Consider the following 24,602-nt stretch of genomic DNA (forward strand, 5'->3'; position numbering starts at 1 on the left):
GAGCCACAAAGTGGTAGGCCACACAAGCTCACAGAACGGAACCGCTGAGTGCTGCAGCATATAGCAAGTAAAAATAGTCTTCTCTGTTGCAACAATCACTCAGGTCCAAGCTGCCTCTGGAAGCAACACCAGCACAATAACTGTTCGGCTGGAGCTTCTTAATGAGTTTCCATGGCAGAACGCTACCTGCCCAAATGCATAGTGCCAACAAGTTTGGTGGAGGAATAATTGTCATGGAAGGCCCCTTCATTCCAGTGAAGGGAAATCTTAACACTACAGCATACATTCTAGATGATTCTGTGCTTCCAACTTTGAGGCAACAGTTTGGGGAAGCCCCTTTCCTGTTTCAGCGTGACAATCCCCCGTACAGAAATGGTTTGTTGAGATCAGTGTGGAAGAACTTGACTGACCTGCACAGAGCCCTGAGAACCTTATCTAACACTTTTGGGATGAATTGGAATGCCAACTACAAGCCAGGCCTAATCGCCCAACCTCACTAATGCTCGTGGCTGAATGGAAGCCCACACAGCAATTTTCTAACATTCCCAGAAGAGTGGAGGCTGTTATAGCCGCAAAGGGGGGACCTTTTTTTTACTAGTCCAACGCTCTAACCACTAGGCTATGTAGTGTATGTAGCAAAGATTTTTATAAGTAACCCAATGTATACCACAGCCTATTGTTTCCAATGGGAGCAAACAAATCCTAGTGAGCAGGACAAGAAAGGTAGGCAGAGCTAAGCATGAGCTAGCGATAAGCCTATTGGTGCGTTCAAGCATGTATTTGCATATTTCCGTTAGGGAACGCCTACTCTGAAGTGCACGTGTGCAATAACTCCAAACACATTTTTTTTTTTTTAAATAACGTTGTTAAATGGTAAAGTAGACAAAACACAGTCCACCCTGTTCGTAACAGATTGTAGTTTTGGAAAAAGAAAACTGTACCGAGATGTTTCATCCATGAGAAAATTAGAACGTCATCCAAAATCTATACATCTGGTTAAATATCTGTCTCCTTGTTGGTATAATTAATTGTTCTGTGTATATAAACTGCTCAAAAAAATAAAGGGAACACTAAAATAACACATCCTAGATCTGAATGAATGAAATATTCTTATTAAATACTTTTTTCTTTACATAGTTGAATGTGCTCACAACAAAATCACACAAAAATGATCAATGGAAATCAAATTTATCAACCCATGGAGGTCTGGATTTGGAGTCACACTCAAAATTAAAGTGGAAAACCACACTACAGGCTGATCCAACTTTGATGTAATGTCCTTAAAACAAGTCAAAATCAAATCAAATCAAATTTATTTATATAGCCCTTCGTACATCAGCTGATATCTCAACGTGCTGTACAGAAACCCAGCCTAAAACCCCAAACAGCAAGCAATGCAGGTGTAGAAGCACGGTGGCTAGGAAAAACTCCCTAGAAAGGCCAAAACCTAGGAAGAAACCTAGAGAGGAACCAGGCTATGTGGGGTGGCCAGTCCTCTTCTGGCTGTGCCAGGTGGAGATTATAACAGAACATGGCCAAGATGTTCAAATGTTCATAAATGACCAGCATGGTCGAATAATAATAAGGCAGAACAGTTGAAACTGGAGCAGCAGCACAGTCAGGTGGACTGGGGACAGCAAGGAGTCATCATGTCAGGTATTCCTGGGGCATGGTCCTAGGGCTCAGGTCCTCCGAGAGAGAGAAAGAGAGAAGGAGAGAATTAGAGAACGCACACTTAGATTCACACAGGACACCGAATAGGACAGGAGAAGTACTCCAGATATAACAAACTGACCCTAGCCCCCCGACACATAAACTACTGCAGCATAAATACTGGAGGCTGAGACAGGATGGGTCAGGAGACACTGTGGCCCCATCCGAGGACACCCCCGGACAGGGCCAAACAGGAAGGATATAACCCCACCCACTTTGCCAAAGCACAGCCCCCACACCACTAGAGGGATATCTTCAACCACCAACTTACCATCCTGAGACAAGGCTGAGTATAGCCCACAAAGACCTCAGCCACGGCACAACCCAAGGGGGGGGGGGCAACCCAGACAGGATGACCACATCAGTGAATCAACCCACTCAGGTGACGCACCCCCTCCAGGGACGGCATGAGAGAGCCCCAGTAAGCCAGTGACTCAGCCCCTGTAATAGGGTTAGAGGCAGAGAATCCCAGTGGAAAGAGGGGAACCGGCCAGGCAGAGACAGCAAGGGCGGTTCGTTGCTCCAGAGCCTTTCCGTTCACCCTCCCACTCCTGGGCCAGACTACACTCAATCATATGACCCACTGAAGAGATGAGTCTTCAGTAGAGACTTGAAGGTTGAGACCGAGTTTGCGTCTCTGACATGGGTAGGCAGACCGTTCCATAAAAATGGAGCTCTATAGGAGAAAGCCCTGCCTCCAGCTGTTTGCTTAGAAATTCTAGGGACAATTAGGAGGCCTGCGTCTTGTGACCGTAGCGTACGTATAGGTATGTACGGCAGGACCAAATCAGAGAGATAGGTAGGAGCAAGCCCATGTAATGCTTTGTAGGTTAGCAGTAAAACCTTGAAATCAGCCCTTGCTTTGACAGGAAGCCAGTGTAGAGAGGCTAGCACTGGAGTAATATGATCAAATTTTTTGGTTCTAGTCAGGATTCTAGCAGCCGTATTTAGCACTAACTGAAGTTTATTTAGTGCTTTATCCGGGTAGCCGGAAAGTAGAGCATTGCAGTAGTCTAACCTAGAAGTGACAAAAGCATGGATTAATTTTTCTGCATCATTTTTGGATAGAAAGTTTCTGATTTTTGCAATGTTACGTAGATGGAAAAAAGCTGTCCTTGAAATGGTCTTGATATGTTCTTCAAAAGAGAGATCAGGGTCCAGAGTAACGCCGAGGTCCTTCACAGTTTTATTTGAGACGACTGTACAACCATTAAGATTAATTGTCAGATTCAACAGAAGATCTCTTTGTTTCTTGGGACCTAGAACAAGCATCTCTGTTTTTGTCTGAGTTTAAAAGTAGAAAGTTTGCAGCCATCCACTTCCTTATGTCTGAAACACATGCTTCTAGCAAGGGCAATTTTGGGGCTTCACCATGTTTCATTGAAATGTACAGCTGTGTGTCATCCGCATAGCAGTGAAAGTTAACATTATGTTTTCGAATAACATCCCCAAGAGGTAAAATATATAGTGAAAACAATAGTGGTCCCAAAACGGAACCTTGAGGAACACCGAAATTTACAGTTGATTTGTCAGAGGACAAACCATTCACAGAGACAAACTGATATCTTTCCGACAGATAAGATCTAAACCAGGCCAGAACTTGTCCATGTAGACCAATTTGGGTTTCCAATCTCTCCAAAAGAATGTGGTGATCGATGGTATCAAAGGCAGCACTAAGGTCTAGGAGCACGAGGACAGATGCAGAGCCTCGGTCCGATGCCATTAAAATGTAATTTACCACCTTCACAAGTGCCGTCTCAGTGCTATGATGGGGTCTAAAACCAGACTGAAGCATTTCGTATACATTGTTTGTCTTCAGGAAGGCAGTGAGTTGTTGCGCAACAGCCTTTTCTAACATTTTTGAGAGGAATGGAAGATTCGATATAGGCCGATAGTTTTTTATATTTTCTGGGTCAAGGTTTGGCTTTTTCAAGAGAGGCTTTATTACTGCCACTTTTAGTGAGTTTGGTACACATCCGGTGGATAGAGAGCCGTTTATTATGTTCAACATAGGAGGGCCAAGCACAGGAAGCAGCTCTTTCAGTAGTTTAGTTGGAATAGGGTCCAGTATGCAGCTCGAAGGTTTAGAAGCCATGATTATTTTCATCATTGTGTCAAGAGATATAGTACTAAAACACTTGAGCGTCTCTCTTGATCCTAGGTCCTGGCAGAGTTGTGCAGACTCAGGACAACTGAGCTTTGAAGGAATACGCAGATTTAAGGAGGAGTCCGTAATTTGCTTGCTAATAATCATAATCTTTTCCTCAAAGAAGTTCATGAATTTATCACTGCTATAGTGAAAGTCATCCTCTCTTGGGGAATGCTGCTTTTTAGTTAGCTTTGCGACAGTATCAAAAAGGAATTTCTGATTGTTCTTATTTTCCTCAATTAAGTTAGAAAAATAGGATGATCGAGCAGCAGTAAGGGCTCTTCGGTACTGCACAGTACTGTCTTTCCAAGCTAGTCGGAAGACTTCCAGTTTGGTGTGGCGCCATTTCCGTTCCAATTTTCTGGAAGCTTGCTTCAGAGCTCGGATATTTTCTGTGTACCAGGGAGCTAGTTTCTTATGAGAAATGTTTTTAGTTTTTAGGGGTGCAACTGCATCTAGGGTATTGCGCAAGGTTAAATTGAGTTCCTCAGTTAGGTGGTTAACTGATTTTTGTCCTCTGGCGTCCTTGGGTAGACAGGGGGAATCTGGAAGGACATCAAGGAATCTTTGTGTTAGTCTGTGAATTTATAGCACGACTTTTGATGATCCTTGGTTGGGGTCTGAGCAGATTATTTGTTGCAATTGCAAACGTAATAAAATGGTGGTCCGATAGTCCAGGATTATGAGGAAAAACAATAAGATCGATAACATTTATTCCATGGTACAAAACTAGGTCCAGCGTATGACTGTGACAGTGAGTGGGTCCAGAGACATGTTGGACAAAACCCACTGAGTCGATGATGGCTCCGAAAGCCTTTTGGAGTGGGTCTGTGGACTTTTCCATGTGAATATTCAAGTCACCAAAGATTAGAATATTATCTGCTATGACTACAAGGTCCGATAGGAATTCAGGGAACTCAGTGAGGAACGCTGTATATGGCCCAGGAGGCCTGTAAACAGTAGCTATAAAAAGTGACTGAGTAGGCTGCATAGATTTCATGACTAGAAGCTCAAAAGACAAAAACGTCATCATTTTTTTTTTTGTAAATTGAAATTTGCTATCGTAAATGTTAGCAACACCTCCGCCTTTGCGGGATGCACGGGGGATATGGTCACTAGTGTAGCCAGGAGGTGAGGCCTCATTTAACACAGTAAATTCATCAGGCTTAAGCCATGTTTCAGTCAGGCCAATCACATCAAGATTATGATCAGTGATTAATTCATTGACTATAATTGCCTTTGAAGTAAGGGATCTAACATTAAGTAGCCCTATTTTGAGATGTGAGGTATCATGATCTCTTTCAATAATGACAGGAATGGAGGTGGTCTTTATCCTAGTGAGATTGCTAAGGCGAATACCGCCATGTTTAGTTTTGCCCAACCTAGGTCGAGGCACAGACACGGTCTCAATGGTGATAGCTGAGCTGACTACACTGACTGTGCTAGTGGCAGACTCCACTATGCTGGCAGGCTGGCTAACAGCCTGCTGCCTGGCCTGCACCCTATTTGGCCTGCACCTAAATGAGGCTCAGTAGTGTGTGTGGCCTCCACGTGCCTGTATGACCTCCCTACAACGCCTGGGCATGCTCCTGAGGAGGTGGTGGGTGGTCCCCTGAGGGATCTCCTCCCAGACCTGGACTAAAGCATCCGCCAACTCCTGGACAGTCTGTGGTGCAACGTGGCGTTGGTGGATGGAGCGAGACATGGTGTCCCTGATGTGCTCAATTGGATTCAGGTCTGGGGACCGGGCGGGCCAGTCCATAGCATCAATGCCTTCCTCTTGCAGGAACTGCTGACACACTCCAGCCATATGAGGTCTAGCATTGTCTCGCATTAGGAGGAACCCAGGGCCAACCGCACCAGCATATGGTCTCACAAGGGGTCTGAGGATCTCATCTCGGTACCTAATGGCAGTCAGGCTACCTCTGGCGAGCACATGGAGGGCTGTGCGGCCCCCCAAAGAAATGCCACGCCACACCATGACTGACCCACCGTCAAACCGGTCATGCTGGAGGATGTTGCAGGCAGCAGAACGTTCTCCACGGCGTCTCCAGACTGTCACGTCTGTCACATGTGCTCAGTGTGAACCTGCTTTCATCTGTGAAGAGCACAGGGTGCCAGTGGCGAATTTGCCAATCTTGGTGTTCTCTGGCAAATGAAAAACGTCCTGCACGGTGTTGGGCTGTAAGCACAACCCCCACCTGTGGACATCGGGCCCTCATACCACCCTCATGGAGTCTGACCGTTTGAGCAGACACATGCACATTTGTGGCCTGCTGGAGGTAATTTTGCAGGGCTCTGGCAGTGCTCCTCCTTGCACAAAGGCAGAGGTAGCGGTCCTGCTGCTGGGTTGTTGCCCTCCTACGGCCTCCTCCACGTCTCCTGATGTACTGGCCTGTCTCCTGGTAGCGCCTCCATGCTCTGGACACTACGCTGACAGACACAGCAAACCTTCTTGCCACAGCTCGCATTGATGTGCCATCCTGGATGAGCTGCACTACCTGAGCCACTTGTGTGGGTTGTAGACTCCGTCTCATGCTACCACTAGAGTGAAAGCACCACCAGCATTCAAAAGTGACCAAAACATCAACCAGGAAGCATAGGAACTGAGAAGTGGTCTGTGGTCCCCACCTGCAGAACCACTCCTTTATTGGGGGTGTCTTGCTAATTGCCTATAATTTCCACCTGTTGTCTATTCCATTTGCACAACAGCATGTGAAATTTGTCAATCAGTGTTGCTTCCTAAGTGGACAGTTTGATTTCACAGAAGTGTGATTGACTTCGAGTTACATTGCGTTGTTTAAGTGTTCCCTTTATTTTTTTTGAGCAGTGTATTTTTTAAAGTCACAGAGAGCATTTTTCTTAGAGGGTCAGCCCTCTGGCCCCCTCTAGGGCAGACCGATTTAGTCACCTTATTTAGTCAGCTAGAACCGGCAACCTTTCGTTCACTGGCCCAACATTGTTAACCGCAAGGCTAATTGACACATGTACTAGGATTGTAATAGTATCTTAGCGCAAGGCAAGGGCCATTTGGCTTTAGTCCAGTAACTCAAAATACACCTGTCTATAGTATTTAGTTATAGGATTTCTGCCCTTGGCTTAGGACAAGTGGTTCATATTGTGTATTTGTCCAGCAGGAGTCATAACTCCCATAAAATGTCAATTCTATTGTTACTTCACAAAACCAACAAGATGTTGACTAAGAATGGGCTTGTTTGACATTGCAGGTGAATCAAGACTGACAACTACAAATCACCTTACATAATTAATAACTTCACAGTATTTGTAAATCAACCGTCAATCACAATGGACCCACAACGCAGCCGATTTAATCCTGTGGACCGAGACAATGAACGCCAAAACACACACAAAAAAAACCACCCAGACTTGGCTTGAGTAATTTTTTTTATGCAAAAATAGTTAACCATGCAGTCGATACATCTTCACCCATTTGACACATTGAAACACCTCCATTTGCACTATAAAATCCAATCCCCAAAACAAATCAGTTCTGTTATGCCAGCAAGTTCAATGTGCACTCTTCTCATCTGTGGTCTTAAAACAATATGTACATGTGTTCTCACATGAATCTTAATAAATATATTTGTACTCGTATAATGCATAATGATATACAATAAAAGATGCCAATAGGACCAGGTCAAAAGGACACTGGGTGAAAAAGTTCTAGGGTGTTAAGATGCCTCACTGTGATAGCATGCATCCAAAACTGCACCCTATTCCCCATTATATAGAGCACTATTTTTGACCAGGCCCCACAGGGTTCTGTTCAAAAGTAGTGCACAACGTAGGGAATAGGGTGCCAACTAGGACACAGGGGATGACCCTGTCCCCAGCCTAACCCATCTGGTCCCATTTTTAAATATTGCTGGCGAAAAATTTGCTGCATTTAAAATCAAATGCATTTTGATATTGCAGACTCTAAAAACTAAACTCTGCTATAAAACATTGCTCCCATGGGGGTTAGAGAGCAAGGTGCAATATGGGGGGGGGCACAGAAATGCCCCCAGCGATATTATTGTAACACAGCACCTCTTGGAACAAGTGTATGTACGTAGGTAGGCATGGCAGTGTGTATGTACATCTGGGGTGTAATCATTAGCCCGAACGGTTTTGAAGCGGTTGAACAAATTCAGGTTGGTCCCTCCCAGTTTTGTTCAGTTCACAAAACATTTTGCAACAGAATCAGCATAATGAACACACCCCTGCTCTGCAGTGTTACATTCTTTTAGGAAACATCTTCAAGTGCTCACTGTCCCCACACTTCATTCACAAGGACAGTGACAAACCAGCTTTTCCATTTTTAAAAATTCTAAACGTTCACCCTGATCCTTTGATACGCCATCTTATCCACATGACGACCTAGCATTAGGTTACTGTATGTTGTGTTATATGTTATTGTAACAAACCTAATCCAGATAGCTTGGATGGGCCTTCACAACCTCTTGGACTGATCAGGACATGAGAACCCCCACACCCTTTCCCTTGAGCTCCCTACCATAGTAAAAGGCTGTGTGTAAGGTACTATCAACTGATTTTTATTTGAGCCTTAGCAGAAGTGTTATCATAAGAGGGGCATTATGAGCCCTGTCCTGACCTAGGCCCACCCCATGGGGACAGCACAAAGCTCTGGGGTGTGCCTACTCTTTGCCAGGGGTGCTGATGGTTTCTTTGGGGAGAAGGGGCGCCAGGAGGGGACAATGGTGGCATAGGAGGAGGAGGAGTGATGTATGTTTGAGAGGGGGATAGGGGACAGAGGGGGATTATTTGGGGTAGGGAGGGGATAATGTTCAAGACAGAATCCAGCTGCAGGCCGCTGGGAATAAAATCATTGGTTATGTTATGATAAGGCACTGCAGTGTTCAGGCACATAACTTCTCTCATCCCCCTCCCTCTTCATGCCATGGCTGTGCGCGTGTGTATGTGTGTAAAGAGAAGCCCCATCTGGGCGCGCTACGTGTGGTGGACCTCGTGAAACATGAGCTCTTGGGGGATCATGGTCTGCGCTCCGTACAGTTTCCCGGCCCGCCTCTCAAACGCAGACACGTTCTGCTTCACCACCTCGTCAAAGAACACAGTGGCCAGCTGGGAGTGCAGAAGAGAGCGGAACTCAAAGGAGATCTGGAGAGAGAGAGTTCAGGTGAAAAAGTGATGAGATAATACTGAAAATGTGCCAGAGATATTGTTTAAAGTTATTCATGTCACGTGCACAAGTACAGTGAAATGCCTTTCTTGCATAGGTAGCTCATCACAGACAAACTGGCACATTTTGTGTCTGTCTTAGAGAGATACATGGCAAGCTAGCTACCTTGTTCGCAGACAGACGCATACACGGACACACTGACAGTGTGTCGCTGTACTTACAGAGAAGTCGACGGTGCAGGTGCGAGGATAGCCAGGGAGGCCAGGGCTGAAGCGCCACACAGTCTCCAGGTGGTTGAAGAGCTTACCGTCTGAACAGGCAGCCTGGGGGTCAAAACAGCCAGTCAGACTGACGCTGATGATATAACCACAGTGGCTGAGTTCCAGGTTGTCTTTATTACAAGCATACCAAGAATCTCATGGGACTGCTATATAATATTTATGTGGTTCCGGAGATGTTGAAACACTTCATACACAACCACAACTAAGACAAGCTGCAGCACACCCAGTGTCCATCTACATCACAGCTGCTCATCTTATATTAGCCGGGTACCTTCACTGCAGATACAGTAGTGGTGGGAGATAGCAGCGGCTGCTACAGTGCCTTACCTTGACCAGGTGGGGGCGCACTGTGGTGACCAGCGAGGTGTAGTTCTCCACTACGGGGGGGAAGCCAACGGTCAGTTTGGCCTTGCAGAACCCCGAGCGCCGGAACACCACATCAGACTTCTTACACCAGGGAACGAAGTGAAGGTAGTTCTCCACCCCAGCTACCACTTCATACATCTCCAACATAGAGTACCTGAGAGAGAGGCGGCGCGGGTCAACATCTCATTTCATGGGTGAATCTTATAAGTATTTCCTCCGTATCTCCTTCGAGGCACAGAGAAGAACGGAGGTTACTCCTCAAGGACGTTTGAGATTCACCTCTGATTAAAACTGGAATTTGAATACCCGTCTCAGTAAGTGACTGGAAATACTTATTAACACACAAGTTACCTGCTGATTATTCCTCAAGCTGTGACCAGTCAACAGACCGATTGTCAAGGAGAAGGCGAGGTTGAAAGCGTCCCATATAACCTAATAGTCTCTGTGCCCATTTCTTAACTGGCCCGGTGACTAACTCAGCGAGTCAGACCATTGCAACCACTGCTGTCCCTGCATTTACATAACAGCCTGGCAACATGTCCGGGACACAGTGTCGCTATTAATAAGTTACAATTTCCTAGTGATTATGACCTTCACTGGATACACAACAGCGTCATTGGCAGGAGCAGGTCAGACGTACATAGAGAAACCAGAGTATTTATACATTTCTAGGAGGATTCAAATACTATTTGAAATCATTTAAAATATTTTGTGCTTCATTAAAAACTTGCCTGTTGCAATGGAACAAATATAAAAGTGCAAACCATGAGCACCTGGCACTCCAGTCAGGCTACAGCAGATGCTCAAATGATTTGAAAGACTTCAAAATAGTATTTGAACCCAGGCCGGTCGGATTTCAAATGAGGCACCGTGACTGACCCCATGATGCGTCTCTCAGAGTACTCCTTCCTCTTGTTGAAGGCGTCAGCTAGGTTGAAGAAGGAGCGGGTGGGGGCCACGATGACTCTGGGCCTGGTCCCCAGAAGGGGAGGAATCCTCATCATTAGGATCCTACATGAGGAGAGATATCTGTTCCAAAACAAGGAGCGAGAAGTGTGAGTCAGAGCAAAACACAAGGGCCTATTATTTGCCACCCACAAATCGTCACATCCATTTGTACATTGAAATTTGCCAGTTAGAGTGGCCAAATTCTCTGGACGCCCTTCCCGATAGCTGAAGGACCGAACCTTCTGCGCATGTACAGGATTCCCTACTTTACGCTGCGCTGCTCCCTTTACTGCTGCTGGGTGTCAGAGCCTGCAGGGTGCTCTTTCAAAAAAAGTTAGATCAAAGCTGAATCAATGCCAAGATCAATGTACGACGCAAGTGGTCAATAATGTAAGTGGCCAATGGTTCATTAGAACCTCAAAAGGTCTCCAAGCTCATGTTGACACTGCTGACGTATACACCAAACAGTAAATATCAGAGTGAGATCAGAGTGAGCTCTATGCTTCTCCAAAAACAAACTACCTTCCAGGGTTTCAGATCAACCGACATGGAACGGTAATCATATATGAGTACACACTAATGCAAAGTCAACCACTACATTGCGTGGTAATGCATGAGGAATTCTGCACTGTTAAACTAGAACACAATCTTCTGGCCTGGGAAGCTGCAGCCTAAACATGCAGTTCCAACAACTGGCATTCCAATGGGGTAGCTATGACAAGTGAAATTGGCAGCATGTCTGGCGCTTCATCACATTGCTTAATTAGAAAACTCTGTTCATGACAACATCAAGTCCCTATCCTTTGCCCTTGGACTTTTCCAATACAACATTGCTGACATTAGAAAGCATGCTATGTGACTAGCCTAATGAAAGGGGCTTGAAACAGAAAGACAGACCGGGTACTCCAGGTCTGTCACATTCTCAGTTCTGGGTCAGTGAGTGAGAATAACAAATTATGGTTGGTGAGCACACCTGCCCCAATGACACACATAGCTTGCTTGATCACTCCAAACTAATGTGGTTGAAAAATCTTTGACCGAGGGAATCTCTGTCAGAGCTGGTGTGCAACAGGGAACCTATCAACGCACAATTAGGACTATTCAAACAGTGGTTTAATTCCAGAGACACCAATACACATGGATCGTTCTATAAACTAGGGTACCAGTGAGCATTTTCTGTTTGGAGCTGTTACAAAGTAATCATAATTTGCCTTTTTTTCTCCACATGATACATTAAGACATAACTGGGGAACATTGATACATTCAATATAATTCACGAGTTGAATCAAAACCTAATGTTGTTTAAACCCTTTCTCATGCTTGAAGTCTTTATAGATTTGGCAAAAAGGAAAAAATCATGTGACAGTCCTCCAGAGTGGCACAGCGGTCTAAGGCACTGCTAGAGATGTCACTACATACCCGTGTTTGATCCCAGGCTGTGTCACAGCCGGGAGACCCATGAGCCAGTGCACAATTGGCCCAGCGTCGTCTGGGACGTCCTTCTCCCATCACGCTCTAGCAACTCCTTGTGGCGGTCCGGGCGCATGCACGCTGACTTTGGTTGCCAGTTGTACGGTGTTCCCTCCGACACATTGGTGCGGCTGGCTTCTGGGTTAAGCGAGTAGTGTGTCAAGAAGCAGTGCAGCTTGGCTGGGTTGTTTCAGAGGACGCATGGCTCTCGACCTTCGCCTCTCCCGAGCCCGTACGGGAGTTGCAGCAATGGGAAAAGATTAACTACCAATTGGATATCACGAAATTGGGGAGAAAAAGGGGTATTAAAGTAGAAAAAAAATGTAATTGTGACAAAACTACATTTCTGACACTGCTGTTTCGCATTATATAACATACTAAGAAAATGACATACACTGCTCAAAAAAATAAAGGGGACACTTAAACAACACATTGTAACTCCAAGTCAATCACACTTCTGTGAAATCAAACTGTCCACTTAGGAAGCAACACTAATTTACAATAAATTTCATATGCTGTTGTGCAAATGGAATAGACAACAGATGGAAATTATAGGCAATTAGCAAGACACCCCCAATAAAGGAGTGGTTCTGCAGGTGGTGTCCACAGAACACTTCTCAGTTCCTATGCTTCTTGGCTGATGTTTGTCATTTTTGAATGCTGGAGGTATTTTCACTCTAGTGGTAGCATGAGATGGAGTCTATAAACCACACAAGTGGCTCAGGTAGTGCAGCTCATCCAGGATGGCACATCAATGCGAGCTGTGGCAAGAAGGTTTGCTGTGTCTGTCAGCGTAGTGTCCAGAGCATGAAGGCGCTACCAGGAGACAGGCCAGTACATCAGGAGACGTGGAGGAGGCCGCAGGAGGGCAACAACCCAGCAGCAGGACCGCTACCTCCGCCTTTGTGCAAGGAGGAGCACTGCCAGAGCCCTGCAAAATTACCTCCAGCAGGCCACAAATGTGCATGCGTCTGCTCAAACGGTCTTAGACTCCATGAGGGTGGTATGACGGCCCGACGTCCACAGGTGGGGGTTGTGCTTACAGCCCAACACCGTGCAGGACGTTTGGCATTTGCCAGAGAACACCAAGATTGGCAAATTCGCCACTGGCGCCCTGTGCTCTTCACAGATGAAAGCAGGTTCACACTGAGCATGTGACAGACGTGACAGTCTGGAGACGCCGTGGAGAACGTTCTGCTGCCTACAACATCCTCCAGCATGACCGGTTTGGCGGTGGGTCAGTCATGGTGTGGGGTGGCGTGGCATGGCATCATCCATGTGCTCGCCAGACGTAGCCTGACTGCCATTAGGTACCGAGATGAGATCCTCAGACCCCTTGTGAGACCATATGCTGGTGCGGTTGGCCCTGGGTTCCTCCTAATGCAAGACAATGCTAGACCTCATGTGGCTGGAGTGTGTCAGCAGTTCCTGCAAGAGGAAGGCATTGATGCTATGGACTGGCCCGCCCGGTCCCCAGACCTGAATCCAATTGAGCACATCTGGGACATCATGTCTCGCTCCATCCACCAACGCCACGTTGCACCACAGACTGTCCAGGAGTTGGCAGATGCTTTAGTCCAGGTCTGGGAGGAGATCCCTCAGGAGACCATCCGCCACCTCATCAGGAGCATGCCCAGCTGTTGTAGGGAGGTCATACAGGCACGTGGAGGCCACACACTACTGAGCCTCATTTTGACTTGTTTTAAGGACATTACATCAAAGTTGGATTAGCCTGTAGTGTGGTTTTCCACTTTAATTTTGAATGTGACTCCAAATCCAGACCTTCATGGGTTGATACATTTGATTTCCATTGATCATTTGTGTGTGATTGTTGTCAGCACATTCAACTATGTAAAGAAAAAAGTATTTAATAAGAATATTTCATTAATTCAGATCTAGGATGTGTTATTTTAGTGTTCCCTTAATTTTTTTGAGCAGTGTACATATTGAACTTGATCCTGTAACATGCCTGGATATTGTACACTTTGTATGGAGAGCTCGGAATATCTCATGTTACGTGTGAAAATAATTTATGGGCACATGCATCCAAAGTAATGCATGGATTGCTAATTCGAATGCTTCTAACAGAGTAACCTTATCAAGAGGATTCAACCCCCCGCCCCCACAAAAAAAAAGATTGATACTGTCATTAACAGGGTTCTTCAATAATTATGCATAATAATTGATGTGCCTAGTGGTTAGAGTGTTGGACTAGTAACCGAAAGGTTGCGATTTCAAATCCCCGAGCTGACAAGGTACAAATCTGTCATTCTGCCCCTGAACAAGCAGTTAACCCACCATTCCTAGGCCGTCACTGAAAATAAGAATTTGTTCTTCACTGACTTGCCTAGTTAAAAAGGTTTCATTTCTTTTTTTAAAATGTTTTAAAAAATGACAGTCAAGTGATAAAGAGCTGGTGTGATACTGCACACCAGGAATGAATGTTGATCTGGAGAATTGACAGAACATGTGTGTTCATGTCACAGCAGTCAAGATAATTAGCCTGTCACAGACAATATAATGTCAAGATTTGTGGTAACATTTCAGTCTGTGTACGTTTTGACCGTTTGTTTTCCCGAGTTAAAATAGAGCTATTGGGAACATGAAAACGGCATGTTTATTCGTTTGTGAATCCATTTGTTTTTGAAAAAAATAACATGTATCATTTTTGGATATACATTTTCACATGTGGGTGGGATTAAATGTAGAATTCCCATCATAGGTTAAATGCATAGCCAAGTAGGAGTTTACCCTAACTCGATTATATGAACCTATTAAAAACGAAGACTGTTTTAAGTGAGAATAAGCATTTGTCTGAAGCCAAAAAAATGTAAATTCATGAGCACCACAATGCCTATTCCACCCATGCTCTACCAAGGTTTTCCAAAACACAGCTATGACCTACTACAGTAGCTATGTTTGGTATTGTACTTCAAACTATGTATAGGCAGGTTGTTTAGGATTCAAACCTTAACAAAAACAACCAAATTCATATACTTAGAGGTGCTTCCAAATTCCACTATTGTGGCTAACTGGTGTGCACCGCAGAGTAGAAAAATATCCAACATATGGCAGAGTTGTTAGTTGGCACTATTGGTCAGCACAAGTGGATTAAAAAGCCAAGAAGGAGAGTACGGTATCCACAGATTGATTTAGAATTGAAAATGTTGGTCGGAACTTGTACCAGAACCGCGCAGGTCCACCAAACAGGGGACTTTACGTCAAATAGGTAAAACAGCAATATTCTGATCCACAGGCGGGAACTCTAACCATTACACTACAAATCCTATTCTTAAAAAGATTGACTATTTAAAATGTCTTGCTTACTGAAAATATAAGTCTAAAACTGCTGAAAAACAGACCCATTTAAATCAAGTAGTTAACCAGCATTTCCTTTTTTGACTGCACGCTGCTTGCTCGGGGCCTGCAACCTGATCATTGCATTTCGTATTATTCTATGGTATGCATTACATTTGTGGATGTCCATAATCCATTTTGCAATTCATAAGATACATTGCAAATCATAGCAATAGGTTACACATTTCCAATATGTATGATATGTTATGAATTCTATTTTGTTGTTGTTGCTAAAGTTAACTAGGCTAGGGTTTACAGTTAAGGTTAGTGTTAATTAAGAGTTATGCTAAAAGGGTAGAGGTTAGGGTTTAGGTTAGCTAACATGCTAAGTGTTGCAAAGTAGCAAAGTTGGTAATTTGCTAAACATGTGAAAGTAGTCCATGATGAGATTAGAACACTCAACCTGAAATTAATTCTACACGTTTGAAACAGCAATGCTGTCAGTTGAGTCTGGTAAATTGATGCTAGCCAGCATGCACAACTGAGGTTCTGTATACATGTGCATTTGCGGTTCAACCATTTCCTGTGTGGTTCATAACTAGCTTACTCTTCTTAACAAAACAATTTTCCCCCCTCAGCTATGGTTTGTGTGGTCTTGGTTGTTCTTTGAGGAAAAGTAGCGTAACTAAGTGCAGTTTCGTCCTGTCTCAAATCTGGCTCCCTAATTTTACTGTAGCTTGGTCTGTGCAATGCAAATTAATGTGAGTAGCGTGGCAGTTAAAGCTTACAACCATCAAACCTTGGGAAAGAAAGTATGAGCTATTGTGGTGTATGAACTGGCAATACACGTTAGCCAACATAAAACTGTAATTTTAGCTAAGATTACTTAGCCAATTAACTTTTAGCTAGCTGTCATAGCAGCCAAGGACATTCACTAGTTTATTTGTACATATTTGTTTGTGCTCAGATTACACGCAAGTATCTAGATCAGCAGTTTACACGACTTCAGCCTTGTGAAAAACCTTACTTGGAAAAATATAGCTAGCTAGCTTTCCTTGTTTGTTGGTTTGCTATCTAACCAACGTTAGCGCTCATATAACTGGTATAACATTTTGTTAGCTAGCAAGCTACCTCGCTAATCAAAACAACCACATTTTCTGGCCAAGCTTCCTTGGTCTGTTTGTTAGCTAGCTAGGCTTTCAGCAGACTGGTGTTAACTAGCTACAGAGACTAGCTGACAGACTTTGTACAAGCAAGCTAACAGTACCTACATTATGTTGGCTAGTTAGCTACCTAGCTAAATATCCGTTTGCATTTATTGACAAACCTCAGATTTAATACCACCATATAGTTAAGCTACAGCGCATTCGGAAAGTAATTCAGACCCCTTCACTTCTTCCAAATTGTTACATTACAGCCTTATTCTAAAAGTGGTGCAATTAAAATGTTTCCTCAATCTACACACAATATCCCATGACAAAGCAAAAACAGTTTTAGAAATTTTTACAAATGTATTATGTATTTTTTTTTAAAGAAATACCTTATTTACATTAGTATTCAGACCCTTTGCTATGAGACTCGAAATTGAGCTCAGGTGTATCCTGTTTCCATTGATCATCCTTGACATGTTTCTACAACTTGAATGGAGTCCACCTGTAGTAAATTCAATTGATTGGATATGATTTGGAATGGCACCCACCTGTCTACATAAAGGTCCCACAGTTGACAGTGCATGTCAGAGCAAAAGCCAAGCCATGAGGTCGAAGGAATTGTCCGTAGAGCTACGAGACAGGATTGTGTCGAGGCACAGATCTGGGGAAGGGTACAAAAAAAAGTCTGCAGAATTGTAGGTCCCCAAAAATATAGTGGGCTACATTCTTAAATGGAAGAAGTTTGGAACCACCAAGACACTCCCTAGAGCTGACCGCCCAGCCAAATGGAGCAAATCGGGGAGAAGGGCCTTGGTCAAAGAAGTGACCAAGAACATGATGGTCACCGACAGCACTCCAGAGCTCCTCTGTGGAGATGGGAGAACCTTCCAGAAGGACTACCATCTTTGCAGCACTCCACCAATCAGGCCTTTATGGTAGAGTGGCCAGATGGAAGCACCCCAGTAAAAAGGACATGACAGCCCGCTTGGAGTTTCCCTAAAGGCACCTAAAGGACTCTAACCATGAGAAACAAGATTCTCTGGTCTGATGAAACCAAGATTGAACTATTTGGCCTGAATGCCATGTGTCACATCTGGAGGAAACCTGGCCCCATCCCTACGGTGAAGCATGGTGGTGGCAGCATCATGCGGTGGGGGATGTTTTTCCAGCGGCAAGGACCGGGAGACAAGTCAGGATCGGGGGAAAGATGAATGGTGCTTCAACAAAGTACTAAGTAAAGGGTCTGAATACTTACGTAAATGTGATCGTTTTAGTTAAATTTATAAAAACCTTATTTTTGCTCTTAACTTATATAACCAGGTAAGCTAGTTGAGAACAAGTTCTCATTTGCAACTGCGACCTGGCCAAGATAAAGCAAAGCAGTTCGACACATACAACACAGAGTTACACATGGAATAAACAAACATACAATCAATAATACAGTAGAAAAATCTATATACAGCATGTGCAAATGAGGTAGGATAAGTGGATTGGCTTTGTCATTATGGGGTAGTGTGCGTAGATTGATGATTAAACTTTTTTTTTTTTACATTTTAGAATAAAGCTGTAAATGTGGGAAAAGTCAAGGGGTCTGAATACTTTCCGAATGCACCGTGATAAATGGAGATCTATAGGCCTAAGGCCAAGACAATTTACCACACGTTTGTTTCATTAAAAAAAAGAGCAACATCGGTCCAGTGATGTAACAAACAGTCACATGATCTACAGCATTGTCAAGCAAGGTAATGTTTCCGACATTTCGGACTACTAAACTATTGATTTAGAACCAGAGTTACCGCAAGTAGCAAAGAAAACAGGAGCTGCCTCCACTATTACAGCACCATTTCAACATCTAAATCACCTATGCTTAGTCTAATACAGTGACAACTAAAAGATAGCAAAAAGGATTTAGTCCAATCAATGCAATCAAAATATTATGTTCCTGTCCATGGTAGTGATTGTGTGCAAGCGAATGTAGAAGAAACACATTGACCCACCCTACTTGTAGAGAAATGTTGATGCCATCCTCTTTCATGTTGCCTAAACAGTCTGACGTTCATACAGTAAACGCTTTTAGTTTGTTGTTCTTGGCTACCTGGCTAAAATGCTTGCTAGCTAGCCTAACTTCCTTTCATGGGCAACATGCGCCAATCCAGCTAGTTAACATTAGCATACTACATCTAGATACATGTTGAACTTCCATCCTCTCAGGCCAGGTGCACAATGTATGAATTTGTGGCTGGAGTAGCCGATACGTAAAGCTTAAAGAACAGTGATACTAGCAAGAGCAGTGTGCAGATTTCTCTTTCATGTTTATTAAGGGAGGCCAAATGCTCGCTGGCTTCCTTGGCATTCAATGCTACGGGCATCAACAATGTCACTCTTTTTGACCAGACATTTGAAGTGTATCGACCAGTGTATTTGAAATAAATAAAAATGAATGGTTTGTTTAAATACAGATTTTCGCAAACTACAGAGGACAAACATAGGTACGAGAAGTTGAATCACTTTCAAGTATTGACCTTGGACGAATCGATGTAGTTGGAGCTGAATTCCACAACGCCTGGTCTCTGCTCAACTCAGTTGGAGTTCATTAGAAACTTCCTTCACCCCAGATCTGAGTTTATTCGGCTAACGTTAGTGAGAGCCAAGCAAGCAAAGAAACCCCGTGGCCCTTTAAGACCCAGACAAATGTGCAAAGACTGATTGCGTAACACAGGTAGTTAGAGACGTGGAAAAAGTTGTCCAGACTTCTCTAATAACTTCAGTCACTTAGTTACAGTTTGCTAACTGGATGAATGCCTTGACAGATGTCTTTGGCATGTTAACTATTTCAGCCAGACAGCCATTGACTGATACAACTGAGGTAGTAACACACTACAGTAGCCAACTACCCTTTCAAAAGCCAACATTCCATAACAGTCATTACAACTTGTACAAACTGTAGTAAACCTCCACGGCCTTCAAGAACGAACACCTGTCGGTCACATTCAGGTGGGGAAAAGACATGATTGAGTCATTGCCATTTTAGTTAGCTAGCTGTCGTTAGCTTGTTAAGCAATCCAACAGGCCTACCTAGCTGCCAAAACAGTTAGCCAAATAAACATGTACTTTTAGCGACAGTCTAGCAGTTAGCAGTCTGCTAAAGTTACCTAACTAGACAGAAAAAGGTTTTACCGGCGGATTGACAAAGCAACTGAGAAAAATCAAACAAGTTATAGTAGTTAGAACGCATCGAGAAAAACTATTAGCTAAGTGTAGCTATGCTAATGCAAGCTTAAACGTTCATGTTTTACAATTGTACTTTAAACTTGAACAACAGTTACCTCAATCCATTCCTTGTAGGTGTTTCTCGGCTGGTTGTAACCGGCAATTGTTTTATACATTCTACCGCTTTCCTCAGTCCCCGGCTCCCTCTCGCCATAATCACTGCGATGATCTCTTCTCAACTGCAAGGCATGAAAGCTACGTCACCAGAATTGCCAGCCTCTCTCGGCGATGCGCCTTCTGTAAACGGGCACTATGATTGGACAATAGTTAATTAGTAAGAGTTTTCATTGGTCAAATGAGATATCCGTCACACACTAAAACTGTTGACGTATGTTTTTACGTAATGATGGGGGTGCGTGCGCAGAAATGTCACGAGATGTGGGATTGAGTTGCATATACTTGGTCGACCTACAGTGCATCCTTGGCTCTGAAAGGTTATGAGCTAAATTTGTTTAAAGGACACAATGTAAGCAGGGCTCTTGTCAGTAGTCCGAGTTTGTGTGAGTGTCAAACCTGTCAATATACTGTATATGCCTGATATATTATCAACCCAGCTGCCATTTCTTTCCCATGGTTCTTAAAATTGTATACCATGACTGAGTAGTGATATGCAGACACAGGCTATGGCAGATGATTACTTTACAACTGAATGGGACACAGCAACTTTAGCTACCCAAAGTATGCCAGGGTAGTTGGCATCAATATCTCAGGTGCCACCTACTAATGTGCCCTTGACCCTGTGCTACTCCCAGCCTGGCATGTGTTTAGTTATTAGTGCTGAGTGATTAGTGTTTTTGAGGTCAGTTCGGTTATTTAAGTGATCAATCAAATGTATTTATAAAGCCCTTCTTACATCAGCCGATGTCACAAAGTTCTGTACAGAAACCCAGCCTAAAACCCCAAACAGCAAGCAATGCAGGTGTAGAAGCACGGTGGATAGGAAAAACTCCCTAGAAAAAACAGAACCTAGGAAAAAACCTAGAGAGGAACCAGGCTATGAGGGGCGGCCAGTCCTGTTCAAATGTTCAAAGATGACCAGCAAGGTCAGATAATAATAATCACAGTGGTTGTAGAGGGCGCAACAGGTCAGCACCTTCAGGAGTAAATGTCTGTTGGCTTTTCACAGCCGATCATTCAGAGTATTTCTACTGCACCTGCTGTCTCTAGAGAGTTGAAAACAGCAGGTCTGGGACAAGGTAGCATGTCCGGTGAACAGGTCAGGGTTCTATAGCCGCAGACAGAACAGTTGAAACTGGAGCAGCAGCACGACCAGGTGGACTGGGGACAGCAAGGAGTCATCAGACCAGGTAGTCCTGAGGCATGGTCCTTCGGCGTGAAAGAGAGAGAGAGAATTAGAGAGAGCATACTTAAATTCACACAGGACACCAGATAAGACAGGAGAAATACGGGAGGAGTGATCCTGTGGTACATGTGATCTGAAGTCATCTGCATCCACAGTCATCTGCACCCAATACAGCTAGCTTTCAACGTATTCTTATAGCCTACATATTCTTACCTCTTTCTTGATTGATATCCATTAAATTGTGTCCATTTTCTGTTTTATAAAGATTTTCACAAATATGAAAAGATAGATGGTATCATCGCAAAACAATATAAATTTAGATCATACAAGGGACAAACCTCACCTTAAATTGAGGAGATCTTATCATTTTTCAGTTAAGTGCCTGCACCTGCTGTCATTTCAAATTCAAATCCAAATGTTTCAGTTGAGCAGTTAGGTTTCTGCGAGAACCCACACCATTCCTTGATGAACCCCACCTCCTGAGTGGATCTTGAAAGGGCCATTTTCAGTGCCAATAACCCTAAGGTTCTTCGAAGAACTTTGAGGATCTTAGAAGAACCCTTGTTGAACCCCTAATTTTTTTGGAGTGTACTCAGGTATGCACAACATGGAAAAGAGAAGGAACTTAGGCCGCCACATGCCATCACAAACACTGAACACGTGGGGAGATTCTCATTACGGCAAAAGTCCCCTATCCTCTGTGACCCAGAAACTGATAAATGTTGGAGGAGAGCGTCAGGAGTATGGTTACATGCACACAATGCAAATATTGTGGGTAGTCAAATGTATATAATATTTCGATTAAAACGTTTACATGTTTTGCAAGATCAACAATTTCCATATAATCCTGTTTACATGGACACATCTGAAATCAGGCTACCTAATTTTACGAGAATTTTGTTCTCAATGTTCTTAAATTGAACTTCAATTAAACTACTCAGTCTGCTACCCAGAGTTTGTAAGATTTTGGTTGAATGAAAAAGACAAGAGTCCCAGCTTACAATAGTCAGAATGTTTATTCACGAGAGCACTCTAAAATCATAAATGCAAACCCAGTCTTTATAACACACACAAACAAGTTAAAATCTTAAGCGACGTCTTGCTCAGACAGTCTGTGTTTTTCCACTACACAGATACATTGTTTCTTTAATCTGCAACATATTTCATAATCTTCTGCAAGCCTAACAGCTTCTCCACTCCACGGGTGGAGACAGAATGTCCTTTAAGGAACACAGTAGTACAACTTGTCTGTCGATAGCTCCTCTTATCATTTGTTTCACACTTGTTTCACCCTGCTTACATACTAAAAAGGAACAAAAAGTCTTTGTTCTAATTCTGACTAAACTACACACATCATCAGATTATAGTTTTATGATTCTAATACATTTCATACAATTATATGGTTTCAGGGTGGAATACTTTAATCATTACCATTAAGCATATCATTTCCTTATCACTTAATGGCACTCAGATAAAATCAGAAAATCGCCAATCAAAATAAACATTCTCCCACTGCATGTTATTTTGAGGGAGCATTTTTGATTCAGAGTTTGGACAAACATTTTGTAGGCTATGTGAAAACTGCTTATAAGGGAGCTTTCACAATGAAATGGTTTCGTGCGATTTTTCCAAACTGGTGCTTTTACCCCCTTAGTTCAGTTTGGACTAATGTGAACATTCTATCCGCACTCAGGAGCTCACTAAACGCACAGCGGTTTGCTCAAAAAGGGTGGTCTCGGTCAGATTCAAATTTGTAGTGGTGTGTTTGCTGCTGGTAAGAACACAGTCCAGACCAAACTCAGGAAAATAACCAGAGTCGCGCATTATTATTGTTTTGACTGCGAGTACTTGATGAAATGCAAGCGCCATCATAACTTGATATCTCTGAAATATTGTGAGTTGCAGCACATTTATGAGTGCATCCAATGCAAAGGCCTTGTATGGTCAAGCCGACTACTCCATTGGCCATGCAGCATTTACGGTGATATGGCCTCTGCAGAAGTCAGGGCATTCATACTTCTTGCTCTTCGTGGAGCTGTTGTGAAGAAAGTGAGTTTGCATTTATACAGGACTTCCACCCTCACCTTCCGTCAACCAATCATGTCAATGCAGAGTTATACAGAGCCTTCCACATTGTTAAACAATTGGAGAGGTGCATGGGAATGCGGTATGGAGCTCAATTTGGCTTCTGCATGCCTCAAGAGGCACCGCAATTGTGCCACACCATCCATTAGGCACCCTAGACCACATTTTGGGTCAAACATATGTTGTCTTTTAGGGAGCTGGGCTATTGTACGCTATTTCCTCCCGGCTCCCGCATGTTGTTGGAAGTCCAAAGCCAAAGTAATATGAAGATTGATGATTCATGATAATAATAAATTGATTTCAAGTGAGTATTTTGTCCAATAAACAAATGCAGTGGTGATTTTAGCATGTAAATCTTGGAGGGACAAACTAAAAAAAAAATGTTTTAGTTGCATATCAGCAAAGTCACTCGTACTATGGAGTGAATCCTTACTACTGCTACATCTGGCTATCAGCAGAGCCTTGTCTGGCAGCGAAACAGTTAATTCAGCCTCATTTCCTGCCTCATTTACATGCTTTAAAAAAACTAAGCTGATATGGCTGACTTGCTTAAACCTCTTTGGGCTGAGATCCCGCTAACGGGATCGATATGACAACAGCCAGTGAAAGTGCAGGGCGCCAAATTCAAACAATCAGAAATCTCATAATTAAAATTCCTCAAACATGCAAGTATTTCACATCATTTTAAAAATACCTTTCTTGTTAATCCCACCACAGTGTCCGATTTCAAATAGGCTTTACGGCGAAAGCACCACAAATGATTGTTAGGTCAGAGCCAAGTCACAGAAAAACACAGCTATTTTTCCAGCCAAAGAGAGGAGTCACAAAAATCAGAAATAGAGATAGAATTAATCACTAACCTTTGATGATCTTCATCAGATGATACTCATAGGACTTCATGTTACACAATACATGTATGTTTTGTTCGATAAAGTTCATATTTATATAAATAAATCTCAGTATACATTGGCGCGTTATGTTCAGTAGTTCCAAAAACATCTGGTGATTTTGCAGAGAGCCACATCAATTTACAGAAATACTCATCATAAATGTTGATAAAAATACAAGTGTTTTACATGAAACTTTAGATACACTTCTCCTTAATGCAACCGCTGTGTCAGATTTAAAAAAAACTTTACGGAAAAAGCACACCATGCAATAATCTGAGTATGGCGCTCAGAGACCAAAACAACCCAAGCAGGTATCCGCCATGTTGTGTAGTCAACAGAAGTCAGAAATAGCATTAAATATTCACTTATCTTTGATTATGTTCATCAGAATGCACTCCCAGGAATCCCAGTTCCACATTAAATGTGTAACGGTTTTCTTTATGAGAAGGAGAGTCGGACCAAAATGCAGCGTGTCGATTGCGATTCATGTTTAATGAAAAAACGTAAAACACGAATCA

The 24,602-nt window shown here is 43.3% G+C and overlaps 1 protein-coding gene across 2 annotated transcripts in view; it reads right to left on the reverse strand.

Moving 5' to 3' along the window:
• Positions 1 to 20,025, reverse strand: part of LOC110520238 (MOB-like protein phocein) — a 41,740-nt gene extending 21,715 nt beyond the window's left edge. Inside the window, exon 1 of one of the 2 annotated variants that reach the window (XM_036974651.1) lies at positions 19,863 to 20,025. In XM_036974651.1, coding sequence (XP_036830546.1) covers positions 19,863 to 19,922 — 60 coding nt within the window. In that variant the 5' untranslated portion in view covers positions 19,923 to 20,025. The remainder of the gene's footprint in view (positions 1 to 19,862) is intronic. The other variant, XM_036974648.1, reaches the window with a different exon arrangement.
• Between the last annotated feature and the right edge of the window lie 4,577 nt (positions 20,026 to 24,602).

This window comes from Oncorhynchus mykiss, chromosome 3, assembly GCF_013265735.2.
Source record: "Oncorhynchus mykiss isolate Arlee chromosome 3, USDA_OmykA_1.1, whole genome shotgun sequence".
NCBI classification, from domain to species: Eukaryota; Metazoa; Chordata; class Actinopteri; order Salmoniformes; family Salmonidae; genus Oncorhynchus; species Oncorhynchus mykiss.